This window comes from Balaenoptera musculus, chromosome 9, assembly GCF_009873245.2.
Source record: "Balaenoptera musculus isolate JJ_BM4_2016_0621 chromosome 9, mBalMus1.pri.v3, whole genome shotgun sequence".
In the NCBI taxonomy this organism is placed as follows: Eukaryota; Metazoa; Chordata; class Mammalia; order Artiodactyla; family Balaenopteridae; genus Balaenoptera; species Balaenoptera musculus.
The window spans coordinates 6,105,362-6,123,966 of record NC_045793.1 but is presented as its reverse complement, the minus strand read 5'-3'; the positions used below and the strand labels follow the sequence as shown (position 1 = coordinate 6,123,966).

The following is an 18,605-nucleotide window of genomic DNA, read 5'->3' as shown; positions in this document are numbered from 1 at the left end:
TGCCCCAGGGCCAGTCCTTGGTCCTCTTCACTGCTCTACAATCATTCTTTGGAGATTTCATCCATCCCCCAATCTCAGAGTTTTAAATGCTTTCTATATGTTGACAACTCCCATTTTCCTCCAGCCCATTTTCTCCCCCAATCCTTGGACTCATGTATCCAGTTGTCTGCTCACATACTGTCGATTCCACCTGGACCTTGAACAGATACGCCCACGATGAAACTCCCGCTCTCCCACCTCAAACTTGCCTCACTACCCATGGACCTCACTCTCCTTCCAGCTGCTCAGGCCCGTGACCTTGGCACCATCCTGGAATCCTGCCTTTTTCTCACATCCCACATCCAATCAGAAAGCAAGTCCTGTTGGCTCTGGATCCAGAATCCAACCCCTTCTCACTTCTCCACTGCTACCACCCTGGTCCAATCCATCAATAATGAACAGCTTGCTTCCAACCTGGCCCCCAACCCTCTATTCTCAACACGCAACCAGAACGGTCCTTTAGGAAGGGGAGTCAGATGGCGTCACTTCTGCTCGAAACCCTCCCAAGGCCCCCCCCTCATCTCATTGCCAGTGAGGGTCAGGTTGTGCAGGTCCCCGGACCCAGTCCCATGCCACTCTCTGCTCCCTCTGTGTCCTCACCTAATGCATCTCCGTCACTCTTCTCTCTGCTCCAGCCTCTGGCCTCCTCGTGGTTCTTCAGAAACTCCAGGCACTCGGCAGCCTTTAGGGCTTGAAGCCTGCTGTTCCCTCTGCCAGGAATGCTCTTCCTCCAGCTAACACTGTCGCCTCCCTGAAGTCTTGGTTCCAATGTCCCCTTCTCAGTGGGGCACTCTCTGTCCACCCTATTAGAAGTCACCGCCTGCCCCTCCCCTGCCAGCTCTTTATCGCTTTCATTCTGCTGGGTTTCCTCCCCATCCTGCACACCTTCCTCCATCCTTTATAACCTACTTACTTATTACATTGAGCGTTTCACTTCTCTGTCCCCTGTTAGAATGTAAGCGCCTCAAAGGCAGGGATCTTTATGCCTTGTTCATGGATAAATCCCAAGGAGAGACCCCAATATCTCAAAGGTGTGGGTAAAGAGAACCCACTCCAAGTCTACTTGGGATTGCCAGCATGCTTCCAGACGCTGGGTGATGTTACAATCCGGGCTCGTGTTTTGTAGGATTAATAACACCATCTCAGATGTGGGAGTCTGCTGTTGCACAAGCACTTTCACACACATCAACCTGTCTAACTGACAGAGACCCTACCAGGTGGGGGCTGGGATCCCCCTTCTAAAGATAAGCAAGAGGAGGCCCTAAGGAGCTGTGTGACCTGCCAGAAGTCGCTGTGCTGTTACAGGCTGGGGCTGGGGCTGCAGAACGGGTCTCCCAACCTCAAGGTCCCTGGCTTCTCTCCTTCATCTCAACCTGCCTCTCCGATGTCCCCTCACGGAGTGCCTGCCTGCTGGGGATAGACACACACACACACACAGACACACACACACACACACACACACACACACGTGTACCCCTCCACCTTCCCCAAACACCTGCTTTTTAAAGAAGGAAATCAAGATCCCCAGAGGCCTGCTCATTTAAGCTGAATTACCCTCAATTATCTTTTAAAATACACTCCCAAAAATCTCAAGCAGATTGTTTCAAACACTGGGAATACAAATTCTAGAAAATTTGCCATCGAGGTGTCTAAAATAAATGTCAATGCGTTGGAGGAAGCTGCATTATTTCCTATGTAAGAATTACCTTTTAGACAGAAAAATGAAACCCAGTTAAACTCTGAACAAGCCCCTGGCTCCTCGCTCCTGTGGGCGGATCAGCGGGCCGTCCACGGGCTTCTCCTGGCTGGACAGATGGACACACACGTGTGTGTCCGTGGAACTCCTGGGTAGGATCCACGCACACGGACTGCCACGTTGGCACCCCGCCCTGTCCTCCAGGAGCCACCCCAGGTACTTCCTTTGGGAACACGTGGTTACCTGCCCACAGGCCATGGGCAGCCCCAGTGCCACCTCGTCCTGCCTTCCTGGCACCACGCGATGGCCATAGGTCTGGAGAACTCAGAGGGCCCGCCCTGGCCTAAGAAGGGTAGGAGAAATGATCCAAGCAAAAGGCAAAAGTCTCCATCTATGCGCAGAGGGCCCCAGGCTTCTTGGGGAACCAGGCAAAAGTATGCAGGATTGAGAGGAGATGGTCTGTGAGGGCTGCCTGTGATCAAGGATTTCATGGTCAAAGCCTGGCTCGGCCCCTCCCATGTCCCCACACAGCATACCCTGGAAGTCTCTGGGGCTCAAACAGCTGTGGTGACAACCAAGAGGCCTCATGAAGACTCATCATGGAGCAGGAGGGGGAAGGAGATGGAGTGGGGTGGTCTCAAGGCCTGGACCTGCTAGGTGCACCACTCCTGGTTTCTGCAAACCTTTGTAACAAGGCCAGCGGGTGTCCCTCACCCCGACATGTATAATGAATCCCCTCCAGGTAGCCCGTCCGCCTGCCCTGACCCCGGGCTCTTGCTCCCAGATCTGGGCACTTGCCTTGGCCATTGCAAGCCAGTCTGTCCTGGGCCAGGGCTGTGACAACGGGGCCTTACTGCCCTGCCCATTGCTCCAGTTCTTCTGGGGTCCTGTCCTCCCCCAGGCCCTGAACCCACTGCCCTCCCTGGGTGGGGTCTCTGTAGGCTCCATGGTGTGATGGCTCTGAGCTTGGACTCAAGAACAGGGCTTCTCAACCCCAGCACTGTTGACATTTTGGGGCTGGATAATTCTTTTTTTTTTTTTGGCTGCGCCGCGCGGCACATGGGCTCTTAGTTCCCCGACCAGGGATCGATCCCAAGTCCCTGGCATTGGAAGCACGGAGTCTTTGCCACTGGACCACCAGGGAAGTCCCGTGGATAATTCTTTATTGTGGGAGCCGTCTCGTGTATCGAATGGTGCTAGGAATATCTCTAGCCTCTATCCAGTAAATTCTACCAGCACGTTCCTCTCCCCATCTCTTGGCATTGTCCTTTGTCCCTGGAGGGTGAAATTGCCCAGGGTTGAGAACCACTGCTCTAGAGTCAGACAGTCTTGGGATGTCATGCCTGGTGCAGCCTCTGAGTGATCATGACCTTGAACAAGTCACTGTCAGCCTCATTTTCCCTGTCTGCAAGACACAGAGCCCTTCACCTGACTCACAGGTGGATGTGAGGATTAAAGTGAGGTCGTATAAGGACTTCCCTGGCGGTCCAGTGGTTAAGACTCCACGCTTCCACCACAGAGGGCACGGGTTCGATCCCTGGTGGGGGAACTGAGATCCTGCATGCCACAAGGCGCGGCCAAAAAATAAAAAGAAGTCATGTATGTGCAGACTTCAGCACAGCGTCTGGCACACAGTAAACACTTAACGAATCGTCTGCTATTACTAGCTTCCGATGCTAAGCCTGCCAGACCCGGGGGGCCTCGGCCGCCGCTGCCCTGCCTTACCTCTGGGTCCTGGTGGTCCTGCTGCCCACCAACCCCCAGCTAGGGGACTAGTGAATACAGGAGCCCTCAGAGCCCTTCACCTGTGGGCTGTCCCAAATGCCAGGGAGGGTACCCGTGAGGGGTTGGCCAGGTGATTATTCATACTGGCCAATCATGGACGCTCAGGGAGCCAAAGGGAAGCCTGGGTTCTACCCAAACCACTGGAAGCTTCCTTGCGCAGAGAACGGCCATTAGTATCCAGCATGGGTCTTACATGAGAAGCCCGTGTAGAAACTTGGTTAGGGGAGGGGCTGCAGGAAAGGAGGGGAGGGGGGACATCGAGAAGCCACCACGAGTAGTGAGTCAACTGGAGGGAAATCCAGGAAGAATTCATAAGGCCTCTCGCTGGGCCCAGGGAAGCCGAGGTTTGGGAGCTGCCGACGGAGGCATCTGAAGGAAGAGCAGGGCCTCCTCCCCGCCCCCGTCCCCTACTGCGTGGCCGTCTTGTACGAAGTGCCGCTGCTTCACACGGTGGACACAGTCACAGCCCTTGGGACTCTGAGTCGGAGGACCGAATGGGGACTGACGGGGCTCAGGGCGTGGAGAGGGTGGGAGACTGAGCAGCTCACATCAGCTCCTGCCCCGGGATGACCACAGCTGCGGCCCGAGGAGGGAAGAGTAGAGGGCCAGTGTGCCCCCCGCCAGAGCTCCGGGCTTCGTTATGGGAAAGCGAGGCCAACGCCCCCGACGGCTACCTCCTCCGAGGGGCTGTGGGTTGGTGGGGGGGCCATGGCGGCGGTGGAGCAGCCAACAGCTGCAGCCGTGCCCCAGGGTGACGGTGGGATCGGTGAGTTTCCGGGAGCTGCGCCCAAACCCTGGCGGAGGCGGCGGGCCGCCGGGGCTAAGCAGCAGCGGCAGAGCTGCCCGTGGTCGGCTGTGGGCCGGCCGCCGAGCCAGGGCGCACTGCCTGCCCGCGTGTCTGTGGGAACAGAGGTGCTGGAGGCCTCCCTCCGGCTCCACGCGTTCCCACGTGCGGAAAGCTAGAGCCAGGTGTGGAGCCGGTGTCCCGGCAGCCAAGGGGCCCAAGGGAGTCCGCGGTGGCAGCAAGTCAAATTGTCCCTGGGGGCCCTGGCTCTTCCTGTGGTGGGCGTGACCCGGGGTCACCTCCTGGAGGTTCCGGCCACCTAGAGCGCAGTCTTCTCCCTCATAAGACGTGACTCCAAATTCTGAAGGCAGCTCTCAAAGTCCCTCTGTCATGGGAGAACGGCGTGTCCCCTCCAGCCCCCATCATCCCCAATTCATTTGTTGGAGTCCTAACCCCCAGTACTTCAGAATGCGATCTTATTCGGAGGGTCTTTAAGGAGGTAATCAAGTTAAAATGAGGTGGGTCCCTAGGGTGACCCCAATCCAATATGACTGGTGTCATAAAACTGGGGAAGTTAGGACAGAGACAGACACACACGAAGGGAAGACAATGTGAGGAGACACAGGCAGAAGACGGCCGTCTACAAGCCACGGAGGGAGGCCTGAAGCACAGCCTTCCCGCACAGCCCTCACAGGGAGCCAACCCTGCCCACACCTTGATCTCCGGCTTCAGCCTCTGGAATTGTGAGAAAATACATTTCCACTGTTAAAGCCTCCCAGTCTGGCACTTGGTTACAGCAGGTCTAGAAAACTAATCCTCCCCCAGCACTGCTCCTCACTATTCCTTGCTGGTCCATACCCCACCCAGCCCCTCCCTTCACATCCTCTGGTTTGCCTGAAGCCACAGAACGCAGGGCACTCAGAACAATGGACTTATATAAACAAGGTCCTACTGTATAGCACAGGGAACTATATTCAATATCCTGTGATAAGTCATAATGGAAAAGAATATGAAAAAGATGGGAATTCCCTGGCGGTCCAGTGGTTAGGACGCCGCACTTTCACTGCTGAGGGCCTGGGTTCAATCCCACAAGCTGTGTGGTGTGGCAAAAAAAAAAAAAAAAACATATATATATATATATATATATATATATATATATGAAAAAGAATGTGTATATATATGTAACTGAATCACTTTGCTGGACAGCAGAAATTAACACAACATTGTAAATCAACTATACGCCAATAAAACAAACAAAAAAACAATGCTCATGAGCACAACACAGGGCAGAATCTGGGGCCAGAAGACCTGAGTTTGAGTCTTTATTCCACCACCTATTGACAGGAGGACAAAAGTGCCAACCTCTCTGAGCCTCAGTCTCTTCATCTCTAAAATGGGTATAGCATCATCACACCTCTCTCACTGCGTTATTGTGAGTAGCAAAATAGAAACAAGAAGGCATATGTGAAAATAGTCTTTAAGTCATAGAGGACTGAATGAAGTCCTCACTGTTACTAATGTATACCCTTTGGTAAGCACCCATCCCACTTTGGACTCGTACTGAACTTCCTGTCAATTAAAAACTTGATTCTCTTTCTACTTTGTGCCAAAACATGTCTCTCCATCCCATACTTGTAAAGTTGCCTTTTTGGACTCAAGAATATTCCTCTTGGGGCTTCCCTGGTGGCGCAGTGGTTGAGAATCTGCCTGCCAATGTGGGGGACACGGGTTCGAGCCCTGGTCTGGGAAGATCCCACATGCCGCGGAGCAACTGGGCCCGTGGGCCGCAACTACTGAGCCTGCGTGTCTGGAGCCTGTGCTCCGCAACAAGAGAGGCCGCGATAGTGAGAGGCCCGCGCACCGCGATGAAGAGTGGCCCCCACTTGCCGCAACTAGAGAAAGCCCTTGCACAGAAACGAAGACCCAACACAGCCAAAATTAAATAAATAAATTAATTAACTGATTTTAAAAAAATTTAAGCATATTCCTCTTGTAAGAATTAACCCGTTATTCCAGCTTGAGAGCTTCTGGTTCTCAATTCCCTTATCCAATATATTTACCATCCTTTCCAGCTGTGCATCATTCATAAATCCAGTGAGCGTGACCTTCTCTCTTCATCCAAGTCTTTACTGAACGTATTGAAAAAGGCACCAGGACAGAGCCCTCTCTCCAAATGATCTACACCCTTTGGAATTAGTCTTCAATTGTCAGCAATTTTACTCAATCACAGTAATATCCAGTGATGTGCTGCAGTGTCATGGTGGTAGTTTAAAATCAGCTACGGTAGGAGTATTTATACCACAGACATTAGCAAATGATGCAAATCATATTTCATCTGCCCCTTCCCACCCTGTCAAGAGCCAGTTGTTAAGTATTTACCAGCACACCACTGCATTCAGGCCACTTGTATGTGTCATACTCAAGACACTGGGAGAGACTTTGTCAAACGCCTCCAAATTAACACATATATCTTTATGGAGCTTAATAGCCTACAAAACAGTTCAATATTCATGATTTAATTTGGTTCTTTCAACATCCCAGGAAGTGAAAGGGCTGGATATTATTAGTATACCCATTTTAAAGATGAGGAACACAAGGTTAATGACTGACTCAGGGCCGGACAGCCAACTAGTGTCAAAGGGGCTCAAACTCCCATGTTCTGATCTCAAGGCCAGCGTTCTTTTCTGCTCACCCTCTGACTGCTCTCACGCTGGTTGTCAAAAGTACCCTGAATTCCCTCAGCAGCCACTGCTCTGGGTTCACAACATGGACAAGTTGAGAGGGAGAATCTCCAAAAGCCTTGGCCCTTCTCATTAGCAGCACATCCCTGAGGACTGATGAGTGATGCTTCTCTACTTCGGAGAGGGTCCTCAAGTGTTTGACAAGACTCTGCATTTCGTTTATAATTCATTGACGGCAGGAGGCCACCCAAAGTGACAGCAACTCTTCATGCAGTGTGTCTCAACTGGGGCCCACTGAGAAACACTGATTCGGGGTTCAGGGCCTGAAGGCCAGAAGAGATGACAGGTGACAGGTCATGGGGTAAGGAAAGCTCACGGTGGACGCTGCAAACTGGGAAAGCTGGACAGGTTTCGCTTAGCCCACAGTGCGTCTTAAACACTTTAAAAAATCTTAAAAATGGAAAGATTTCATATAAAAAGCCAGATTCCCAGAATCTCTTAAAACGCTGGAAATCTGGCAACACAGATGGAGTTGAGGGGCTGTCTGTTTCTGAAGGGGTACGAGCTCTGCAATCCACCGCGCCCCCATTCCCTGTTTTAGGGGTTGGATCTCTCACGCCCCTAGGGACCCAGCAATTAATGGGAAGAAATGGTGTGGGCCTCGTGCACAATGACAACCAGCCCTTGACCTGGGCCTCAGAGCTGGGGTGAACAGGGGATGCTGGCCCGTAGAGAGGTCTGGCTGCTTTGCCCTTTGAGGGCCGAGGTTTGGGTCATGGCACCTCAGAAGACGCGGTGGACAGACCCCAGCTGGGACTCTTCCCCGACCACTGGGAAGCTTCTTAACCTCTCTGCACCTTAGTTTCTCATCTTAAAAGTGGTAACAATAATAACATTTACTTCACAGTGTTGCGGTGAGGACAAACCATGTAAAAGTCTTAAAACCGCAATAAGCCCTCGGTCAACACCGGCTGCTACTATTCTGACCCCAGCCTGCTTCCCTTCCCTTCCCCTTCCTGAAGTCGCTGCTGTGGAGTCCTGGGTGCTGCGGAGGAAGTGAGGGCTGCTGGGGGGCAGTCTTGACAGATGGGGTGTCGACCACCCAGCGGGCATATTTTCGACAGGGTTTCTAAGACTGGATTTTCTCCTGAAGGCAGAGGTCTGGGTAAAATGGGGGAAGGGGTGGTAAAGTCGGGGCTCAGAGTGGAAACTGAGGCAAGAGAAAGCAAAAGCACGATGATGCTTCCCGCTGGTGGCGGAGGGGTGCAGTGGGATTTACAGACAGAGCTGGAGCTCAGCTTCCCTTCTCTCTACTCAGGCCCCGCCCCCACCAGCAGGACCCTCCCCCACTCCTGCAGCACCTCCCCCAAGCCCACCCACCTGGGCCCCTGCTGTTGATTCAGCTGCTGGGACTGCAAGGAATCTGTTCACAGCCCTGGAGAGACCGAGGACCACAGGGCTCTCTCCTGGGCTCTACTGGCTCACTTTTTTTTTTTTCTCTCCAACTAAAAACGTCATTAAAGGCCAAGAAGGCAGGCCTCGCAAACACACCGATTGCATCAGGCTGGATAGCGAGCTGCTGTCTGGAAAGATGGCGAACGCTCACAGGGTAACTCTGCATCTGAGCTCTCAGAACCGGGATCAGAGACAACCTTCTCACTGGTGGGCGGAAAGCCCGGGGCTTCTCGCTGACTCTAGCCTTTACGAGGCAACGGTGTCAGTGAGGACAGCGGGCTGGGCTGGAAACCAGGGAGACACCGGTCGGTCACCAGAGCCAGTGCTCTGGGGTCTACAGCTGACACCTGGAGCCGGGACAGCGCCCAGCATCGCATTTTAACCCAGCGGTGATGAGGGGCGCTCCCCGCAACCATGGCGTGCGGGCCTCGTGCAGAGTGCTTGGTACTCAGCTTCCCCCAGAGCCTTTATAGGCAGGGGATTAAGTCCTGTCCCACAAGGAGACACTGAGACCCAGGGAGCTAAGTGTCTGCCCAAGTCTGCCTAGCAGGTAAAGGGCACAGCTCAGCCTCTAAGGAGGCCTGGGGGCTCTGAAGCCTGTCTAGACAGCCCCGCCCCCGTCCAGCTCTCCCAGTGGGCGCCAAGGTCTGAGCAGCCGGCACAGGGCCCCAGGTAAGGCACATCTGAAGACGCCGGAGCTGGATGTTCCCGAGAGCAGACGCAGGGCGTGTGGGAGACCTGCCTCCAAACGTCCGGAGGCGGGCAAATGTCGCAGAAGCAGAAAGGGGTTCATTCTCTGTAACTCCAAGGGCAAGACCGAGGTCACAGGAAGGAAGAACCTCCCTCATCACAAGAACAACTGAAGAGGGGATGGACTTCCCTGATCATGGTGAACAGTTCCTATCGGAGAGGGACTGACGGGGCGTGGGCCAAGAGCACCTGCACAGAGCAGCTCAGGTGTCAGCAGGTCAAGGTGGGCACACAGGAATGGCCCACCCTTGGGTCGTAGTCGGGGTGTAGAGAGTGCAGGGCCAACGGTACAGAGGGATCTCAGGCTCCTTTTAGCATAAGCTGTCAAGGCCACCTCCTCTCCCCCACTGCCTCATTCATCCGCTCATTCATTCAAGAAACAGGGAGTTCCCTGGCGGTCCAGTGGTGAGGACTCTGCGCTTTCACTGCCGTGGCCCGGGTTCAACCCCTGGTTGAACCAAGGTTCCCCAAGCCGCACGGCCAAAAAAATACATATATATATTTTTCAGCACTGTGTTGAACAAGACAAATGCAGTCTGTGCCTTTAAGGAGCACGTCCATGAAATATTGAAATTTTTGGTACATGCTACAAGACAAAAGAAGGTGGAACTTTACACCTTGGAGTGGGAGAAAGTGTCCCTGGAAGAAGTGGTATTTAAGTCAAGACTTGAATGATGCACGTACTTAGGCAGGTGAAGGGAGCTGGAAGGGTGTTGCAGGCAAAGGGAACAGCATATGTGAAGCCCTCAAGGAAACGGAAGACGCAACGGATCAGGCCTGTGTTACAAGAAGCCCATTTGGCTACTCTGATGGGTTGGGGCTGGGGGGAGGGGGCCAGACTCTGTGCGGGGCACCAGTTGTCATCCAGGCGGAAGACAAGAGCAGCATGCACTAGCGTGGTGACGTGGGGAATAAGAAGTGGATGGAAGTGAGATGTGTCTAGGAAATAAAATCAAATAAAATGATTGTCCCGATGGAGAGAGGAGGAAGGGGTAGGGTCAAAGGTCACTCCCAAGTCGGAACTTGAGCTTTGATGTCACTGTCCAGCAACGTGGATGGCCCCACCCCCACTGCAAAGGGGACCCTGCTCTCTTGTCATCATGTGTTCACAAGGAGGCTTCTAATCTATTCTTCAGGAGTCAAGACTCTGGAATAATCCTCTGCCACCTCGCCCCACCTCTCTTCCCTTTGGGAGGGGCTGTCTAATGAGGTGGTGAGGGTCTGACACCTTCTGGACAAGTTCCTCTCCTGGGTCAGGCGGGAGGTGAAGTCATGGCTGTCCCCCGTGGCCTGCCTTCCCCTTTAGGGGGGGTCTGCTGACAGGAGGCTGCCTATCTCCTCCTGTTAACCTGCGCCAGGTAAGCAAACCCAAGGTTAGGGTGTCAGGTCCACCTTCTACATCTGGGCTTCAGGTTCAGGCTTCTTTCTTCAGTCCAGCTTTCCCTGCCATAAAGTTGATAAATGCCTGCCATCTGTGTCTCGTTCTCAGTGGGTTCAGGACCTGGGGGTAAGGGGTGTGACTGGTCCCTCCCTGTACCCAAGCTCACCTGTTGGGCACACGTGCTGATCAAGGTCTTTATTTTCCTATGAGTAGAGTCCCCTTAGCCCAAGAATGTATTGATAACTCTGTACTTGATTCCCAATTTTAAATAAACTTGCCTGCTGCCTGATATTCATTGGAAACTTTGTTGTAAATATTAACAGGCAATGCATTCTTCTAGCTGTTCTAAATTTTATCTTTGGATCGAGCACGGTCAGCAGTATTTGCACAGCCGTGTGATGTTCTGTCAGCCCTGGGCTTAGCCCGAGGAAACTGCTGTGGAATTGTTGAGGATATTGCTTAACTTGTCACACAGAATCCCCCGCATGTCATCACACAGGAGACACTTCTTGGGGTCTCAGGGCCAGAAATCACAGTCTTTTGGGGCAAATGGTTTGACTTTTGTCCTACAGGCAGTGTAACCCCTCATGTGTCCCCACTGTGAGAGGGGGCTCCAGGCCTCATGGGTTGCGTGTTGTCCGCTAACCTCCTCCTTGGCTACAACATCCTTTCCCTACCCTGCGTTCCTCCGTCCTGACTTCCTCACTATGTGTGTCTTTGCAAACTACCTCAAGCTCCTTTGGAATGAGGCGAGGACATCTTCCTGCATCTTTTCTCCCCCGCCCCCCTCACAGCATACTGTTCCTCACTCCAAGCCCCAGAATGTTCTTCAGTCTGGAAAGAAGGTTGACATGGGAGATGATCCAAGTTTGTAAATTCCAGTAAAGGCATGAGTGGCCACATGCTCATGAGACAGTTTCTCAAATTTCCTGGAAGTGAGTTTGGGGCACAGAGAAATGGGTTTCACAGCTTAGGAAGCAAATCAAGAGGTGGGCCAGGCTGAGGTGTGCTACGGGGGCCCAAATACGCCCCCGTAGGGTCCCTATGAGTTACCGAGGGTCTGCATATCCCAAAGAGCCACAGCCCCACCCCCAAAGTCTCCCTCAGCTGAATGCCCCCCAGAAGCAGGCTGGACCCTCTGGAGCAGTGATTCAAGAGGGCTCAGAATCCAGCCAAAGAGGAGAGCCATTTGCTCGTCCTGCATGTCTGCGGCTCTGCGTCCTCCGGTGACACCTCCCCCTGGTGCCACCTCAGCTCATTACCTCTGCCACTTAACGCTCACTAACAACGAGCTCTCGCTCGCAATCACACCGCAGGCACTTGGGGCGAAGACAGCCTCCAGCTGCTGCACGCCTGGCCCGTGCCGCCCGCCCGTGCTGTCTAGACGCTAGCGCGGGGCCTGTCAGCATCCAAATGACAGCACGTGCCCAAGCCACCGGGCGTCAAAGTCGGCTCCCCGCCTGCGACTGCATGCACGGAATGAAGGCCAATTTTACGTCAACGTGACTCAAAAATAAAATGCCAGAAACTTCCCCCAGCACCTCGCCCCTCACCACCTTCATCACATGGGGAGGTCGGGTCTCCCGACTCCCCAGGAATCCTAGACTGAACCTCGTGATTGGGGCCACTCGGGGACCAGGTGTCACTACGATGTACTCACTGCTCCCAGAGCCTCCCAACCCCCCCCCGGTCTTCTCAAGCCTCCCCTCCCCCACCGCCCATCCCTTCAGGTAGATCATCCCCCTTGGGCAAGGATGGAAACAGCCCAGGGCACCCACCTACTGCTGCTGGGGAGCCCCTGAGGACTTACCTCAGTGCACCCAAAATCAGCTGCAATTTACAAGGATTCACTACGTAAGGGCCTGGCTCTGCTGTACCTCCCAGGGACCTGAGCTGCCTCCCCATCAGCCAGCCCCCCCATTCGACCTGGCCTCCACCTTCAGACACTCCAGAACTTTAGAGCTGCCCGGGAAGAATGTATTTAGTATACTAGCTCACACCTTTTCTCTAGGAGTCTGCATTTAAAAACCAACCCCACAAGCTAAGGAACACTTTTGCACTTAGGCTAGGGCAGTGGTTAGGTTGTGGGCCAGTGGGTTGGACCTTTGTCTGGGGGCCTTGATGAACTGCACGGGTTTCCGTGGTGACCAGCACCCGGTGCCGGTCTCTCTGCATCCAGGGCTGCTCCAGCTCTGGGCCAGCCAGGCTCCCCCTGCAGCCAGTGCCCTGCACCGTTCCGCCCTGGGCCCACCGACCAGAGGGGTGCGGGGTAGAGAGGGGGCGGCGCTGCCCTGGCCTTCAGGGCGGCCCAGGCAGGAAAGCAAGTTCCTCTGCCCCTTCTCAGGGAGGAGAAGCTGAGAAAAGCACTCTCATTCGGCCCACCCCCTGCCCCCCGAGTCACCAGCCTACCCCACCTTCCTGTTCTCTGAAAGCCAACTTCAAATTGCCCCTACGAAGGGCTTTCCTGACGTCTCCCTTGTCAGAGCCCGGAGGCCTGAGTCATCCACTCTGGCACTTCCTGTGGGATGGCCAAGTCTGCTCCCCATCCTGGACTGCCAGCCTGAGGGCGGGGACTGGGTCCCTCACACCTCCAGGGCCCTGAGAGCATCCCATCTGTTGCCAGGTGACTCCCACCGGTGAGGTGGCCAAAGTGACGGGTGGGGCTGGACCGGCAGAGCTCAGACCAGGCTGCAGGCTTCAGACCCACAGCTCCAACCCCTCCCTCCCCACAGATGGATGGGGCTTTGGGGCAGGCGGCCTCTCCACGTGGGGCCTCAGCACTTCCTTCTGGACCAGGGGCACCCAACATGGGACCAGCTAGGCTGTCCTCCTCTCACACTGCCGGGAGGAGGCTCAGGAGGGTCCAACTGACGTGCAATGGGCCTGAGCGTGCCTCTGAGCCAGTGCAGGGCTGGCTGCCCCAGAGGCCCTGAAACAGGATGCCGTCACCACCCTTCCTGACCCAAACAAAGCCCTGCCTGCAGACTGGAAGGCTTTCAGGTGTTCGCCATACGTGTTTGGGGGTAGGTTTCTAGGGCCCAAGTTGTGCCAGGGCTCAGCAGGTCCCTGTTCCTCCCGACTGGCAGAAAGCATGTGTGCACACGTATGTGGGGGGTGTTGGGCACATGGGTGCACTCACACACACGTGAGGGCAAGGAGGTGTGTCTGGGGGTCTGGGGGTGGGGAGGAAGTGGAACAAGCCAGAGCACTGGACCATTTTCACATGAACCAAAACCTTGGCTTCAGGCTCACTCGTCCCTGTCTGCAATGGCTCTGAGAGGCAGGGCCCAGGGACGGCGGGAGGTAAGGGGACACTGAGCAAGAGGGAGGGCAACGGTGGCGGTGGCTGGCAGCAGGGTCTGGGCAGAGGCTGCAGCTGTCACAGGGGATGAGAAGAGGCACTGCCACGGGTCCAAATGGGGGCAGAAGTGCCAAGAGGGGGCCGTGGAGTGTGACCAGGGGCTGAGAGCCACCAGCTCTCAGCGGAGCCCCAGGGCTCCTGCTCCCGGGCTGCTGGGGGAAACAGCGCCTACCTGTACCACGGCGGGTGGGTGCTGAAGGCCTGGAGTCATAGGTGGCTGGGTCCTGCAGTGGGGGAGTCATCCAGTGCCCCCTCGGTGCCCGGGCCCAGAGCCTACCGTGCCTGCAGCACCAAGGGCCATTCTGAGGAGGATCTGAAAGGAGAGGGCAGTGGGAGGGGCAGGCCAGACCCGAAGCCCCAGAGGCAGACTCACAATGGGCCTGAGGATGCTGAGGGGCCTGCTGCGTGGACCCACTCCCTGGCACGGTCTGAGGAAGGCAGGAGGTGTGCAGGAAGGGACGAGGGGGCAGGCGAGGGCCAGCCCGGCTGGGTGGCACGAGGAGGAGTGTGGGGTGGGAGCAGTGTGAGTGCAGGAAGCCGTCAGAGGCGGGTCCTGCAGGACAGAGTTAGATGGACGAGAGCAGAGGATCCAGGCAGAGCCCAGGCCCTGGCAGGGCAGGCAAATTTGGGGGACTTGGCAATAGGCGGAGGAGGACCATCAGCCAGGTTGGGACCTGGATGACTTCTGGAGCTCAGGGACATCCCAAGGGAATCTAGGGTGGCCGGCAGGTAGAGCTGACCTGCTCTGTACTCTGCTCAGCTCACATGGAACCCTCCCTGTGTGCACAGCCTGGTTTCACCCCCATGTAAGAGCAGGACGGCTGTGGGCTGGGGTCAGAGCCCACCTTGCGAGCTGGAGTCCCTGGGCAGATGGTGGGGAGTCGGGGATGGGGGGGCAGCGCAGTACCTACAGGGGGCGGGGCTTGAGAGCAGTTCAGGGTCACGTGTAGGTGATGTTGGCCAGAGGGCGACTCTGAGAAGGTGAGGAGGAAGGGGAGGCAAGGAGAGGAGGAAGATGCCAGCAGGGGAGATGTTACCAGCCCAGGGCTGGGAGGAGGTGCCCTGCAGGAAGGTGGGAGACAGAGGGACAATCTGAAGGGAGCGAGGTGTCCAGGCAAGAGGATGCCAAGTGGAGACAGGGCAGGTGCCAGGCGGTGGGGAGGAGGGGAGGGGAAGGAGGAGAGGTGCCAGAAAGGGGGGAGGAGAGGAGGTGCCAGGCAGGGGGGAGGAGAGGAGGTGCCAGGCAGGGGGGAGGTGCCAGACACAAGGGAGGAAGGGAGGTGCCAGGCAGGGGGGAGGAGGGCAGATACCAAGCAGGGGGGAGGAGGGGAGGTGCCAGGCAGCGGGTGGAGAGGAGGGAGAGGATGCCAGTCAGAAGCAGGATGGGAAAGCGCTAGGCGGGGAGGAGCAGGTACAAGGCAGCTGGGGAGGAGGGAAGGTACCAGGCAGGAGGGTGCCAGGCAAAGGGAAAGAGGGGAAATGTAGGGGAGGGAGAAGGGGAAGGTACCAGGTAGGGGAAGGAGGGAAAGATGGCAGGCAGGGGTGAGGAAGGGGGAGAATCAGAGAGGAGGCGGGATGGGAGTTTGCCAGTCATGGAAGAGGTGCAAGAAAGGGAGTGGGGGGAGGTGCCAGGCAGGGGGAGGGAGAGAGTCAGTAGTAGGGGGGAGAGATCAGGAAAGGAGGAGGGGAGGAAGAAGCCAGGCAGGGAGAAGGGGGTGCCAGGTAAGGGGAAGGTGCCAGGTAAGAGGAAGGTGCCAGGAAGGGAAAAGAAGGGAGGTGCCAGGCAAGGGGAGGAGGGGGTAGATGCCAGACGGGGTGGGGGGAGGGATGCCAGGCAGACGGGAGGAGAGGAGATACCAGGCAGGGGGGAGGAGGGATGCCAGGCAAGGGAAGGAGGGGTGATGCCAACAGAAGCAAGACGGGTACTGCCAAGCAGGGAAGGCCGGGGTGCCGGCGCAGCGCGGCGGCGCGGCGTCTCCTCCAAGGGCCTGGGACCGCGCGGCGCGGGTCGCTCACCTGCTCCCCCGGGACCCTGGCCCGGCGCGCGGCTGCTCGCTCCCAGCTCGGCGCTCGGCTCGGCCCCGGCGCCTGCGCCGCTGCAGCCCTGAGCGGGGGAGGCGCAGGGAGCGTCTGCAAAGAGCGAGGAGCTTAATAATGAGTTAGGGATCAGAGCAGGCAGCGTCGCCCCATCCATCCGAATATGTGATCGCCAGGCTAGGAGCACCGCGGCGCGCCCTTGCCGGGCCCATTGTGATCTGCAGTCTGTGCGCAGATGTGCCTTCGGTCTGTAGATGCACCTACGCGCCCCGTGGATTCACACAGACCGTCAGAGCGTCTGATGTGACCGCAGGCGTTACCTACTCTAGGACCAGACACACACACACACACACACACACACACACACACACACGCTGTGGGGTGGGGAGGGGGCTTTGGTTCCACTCCAGGTTCAGGGACAGGCTCTGACCCATGCCCCCCACCCCATTTTGCACTTGACACTCATGGTCTAATCTGGGTTCCTCCCAGCCTTACTCCTGTCTCTGCAGGGACTCTGGCGGCCAAGAGAAGCCCTTTCTGGACGTCCAGCTAGATAGGCCGCTCTGGTCACCCCACGGGCTCGCTGTCTCTGTGAATCTGAGTACTCTGATTACCTCATATGAATGAAATCATGCAGTATTTGCCCTTATGTGACTGGCTGATTTCACTTAGTATAAAGTCCTCAAGGTTCATCCATGCTGTAGCATGTGTCAGAATTCCTTTCCTTCTAAGGCTGAATACGATCCTGTTGTCTGCAACAGAGAAAGACAAACATCATATGATAATCACTTATATGTGGAATCTAGAAAAATGATACAAATGAACTTATTTACAAAACAGAAATAGACTCACAGACATAGAAAACAAACATGGTTACCAAAGGGGAGGGGGGGGAGGGATAAATTAGGAGTTTGGGATTAACACATACACACAATTATATACAAAATTCAGTCATTTGTGAGTGAGACCTGGGGCTGTTCACTGTACTACTGCTTGAATAGCAAGAATTTGGAAACGTCTGAAGGTTCATCAACAGGTGACATAGTAAACAAATCACGTGACCGGTGTAAACAGGTGACAAGATAAATACACCACTCAATGAATCTATCAAAGAGTAGGGCGGGAATTCCCTGGCGGTCCAGTGGTTAGGATTCTGTGCTTTCATTGCTGAAGGGCCCGGGTTCGATCTCTGGTGGGGGAACTAAGATCCTACAGGCTGTGCAGTGTGGACAAAAATGAAAGACAAAACAAAACAAAGCAAAAAAAAAAAAAAACCAGTAGGGAAACCCTCTATGTACTGATAGAGAAGGATAGAGAAGAATCTCAAAGATGAGACAAGAGAATAAAAGGAAAATGTGCAGAACAGTGTGTAAAGCGTGCTGGTGTGTGTGTGTGTGTAAGTGCACGAACACACACACACAGGCTTCTGGACAGATACAGGAGAAACTGGTCACAGCAGCTGCCTCTGGTGAGGGGCTGGAGGACAGGGGTGGAGGGACATTTACTTTCCACTGTGTTTTCTTTTGTAGCTTTTGAATTTAGAATATTTTACCCATTCAAAAAATATGTAAAAGTTAACAAAAATCATTTATATCATCTTTTAGACTTTCAATATTTTCTGAGCACCCACTATGTAAAATCAGACCACAAACCCATGAACCCATACAGGACCCTTTGTCTGTTCATCTCCCTCAGGCTTTCTGCGCTTCTTCCTGGAGCTGGTATTACTGTGGGCCCGGCCCTGTACTAGGCTCTGTGGGGCAGGGATATGAGACGCCTCTGGACCAGGTGGGGGATTAATACAGGTCAATAGCTCACTACACCAGGTAGAAGGAAGGAGACCAGTCACAGAGGCCAGCCCCAATGCTGGGGGTTACAGCAAGTAGAATGGAGGGTGCCAGGGACTGTGGGGAAGCAGGAATGGGGAGTTAGTGTTAATGGGGACAGAATTTGTGTTGCTAGATGAAAACAGTTCTGTGGATGGACGGTGGTGATTAACAATGTGAACGTAGTTAATGCCACAGAACTGTACACTTAAAAATGGTTAAGATGGTAAATTTTCTTTTATTTGTATTTTACCACAATTAAAAAAAACTTTCTAATGCTCCTAGAAAGTAAAAAAGATGTGGGATTTCCCTGGTGGTCCAGTGGTTAAGACTCCACGCTTCCACTGCAGAGGGGCACGGGTTCAAGCCCTGGTCAGGGAACTAAGATCCCACATGCCACGTGCCCCACCCCACCCCACCCCCACCCCCGCCAAAAAAAAGTAAGAAAGACGTGTTTCCTCACCCTCACCACGTGTCCAGCGCTATATCAGGTGTTTGTTCTTCCCAACAGCCCTGCAGGACGGACATTATTATTTGCATTTACAGAAGATAAAACACGAAGTTCTGGGAGGTCAAGTGACACGTCCGAGGCCATGTAACTCGCACGTGGCAGAGCTGGGGTTCAAATCCACGTCCGTTGGGCTTCTTCCCATGCCCCCCCACAGGCAACTCTGCGGAAGAGGGTGGGTGGTACGTTCATGGAAGAGGCAGCCTTGGTGCTGAGTCTTTTTTTTTTTTTTTTTAACATCTTTATTGGAGTATAATTGCTTTACAATGTTGTGTTAGTTTCTGCTGTATAACAAAGTGAGT

General features: G+C 54.8%; 1 protein-coding gene across 2 annotated transcripts in view; it reads right to left on the bottom strand.

The window, feature by feature from the left end:
• The window catches only part of SMARCD3 (SWI/SNF related, matrix associated, actin dependent regulator of chromatin, subfamily d, member 3), a 33,084-nt gene extending 17,026 nt beyond the window's left edge, over positions 1 to 16,058 (bottom strand). Inside the window, exons 1-2 of one of the 2 annotated variants that reach the window (XM_036863475.1) lie at positions 15,949 to 16,058; positions 14,105 to 14,245 (exon numbers count right to left, since the gene is read on the bottom strand). In XM_036863475.1, coding sequence (XP_036719370.1) covers positions 14,105 to 14,143 — 39 coding nt within the window. In that variant the 5' untranslated portion in view covers positions 14,144 to 14,245; positions 15,949 to 16,058. Of the gene's footprint in view, positions 1 to 14,104; positions 14,246 to 14,843; positions 14,862 to 15,948 lie in introns of those variants that run through there. The other variant, XM_036863476.1, reaches the window with a different exon arrangement.
• Between the last annotated feature and the right edge of the window lie 2,547 nt (positions 16,059 to 18,605).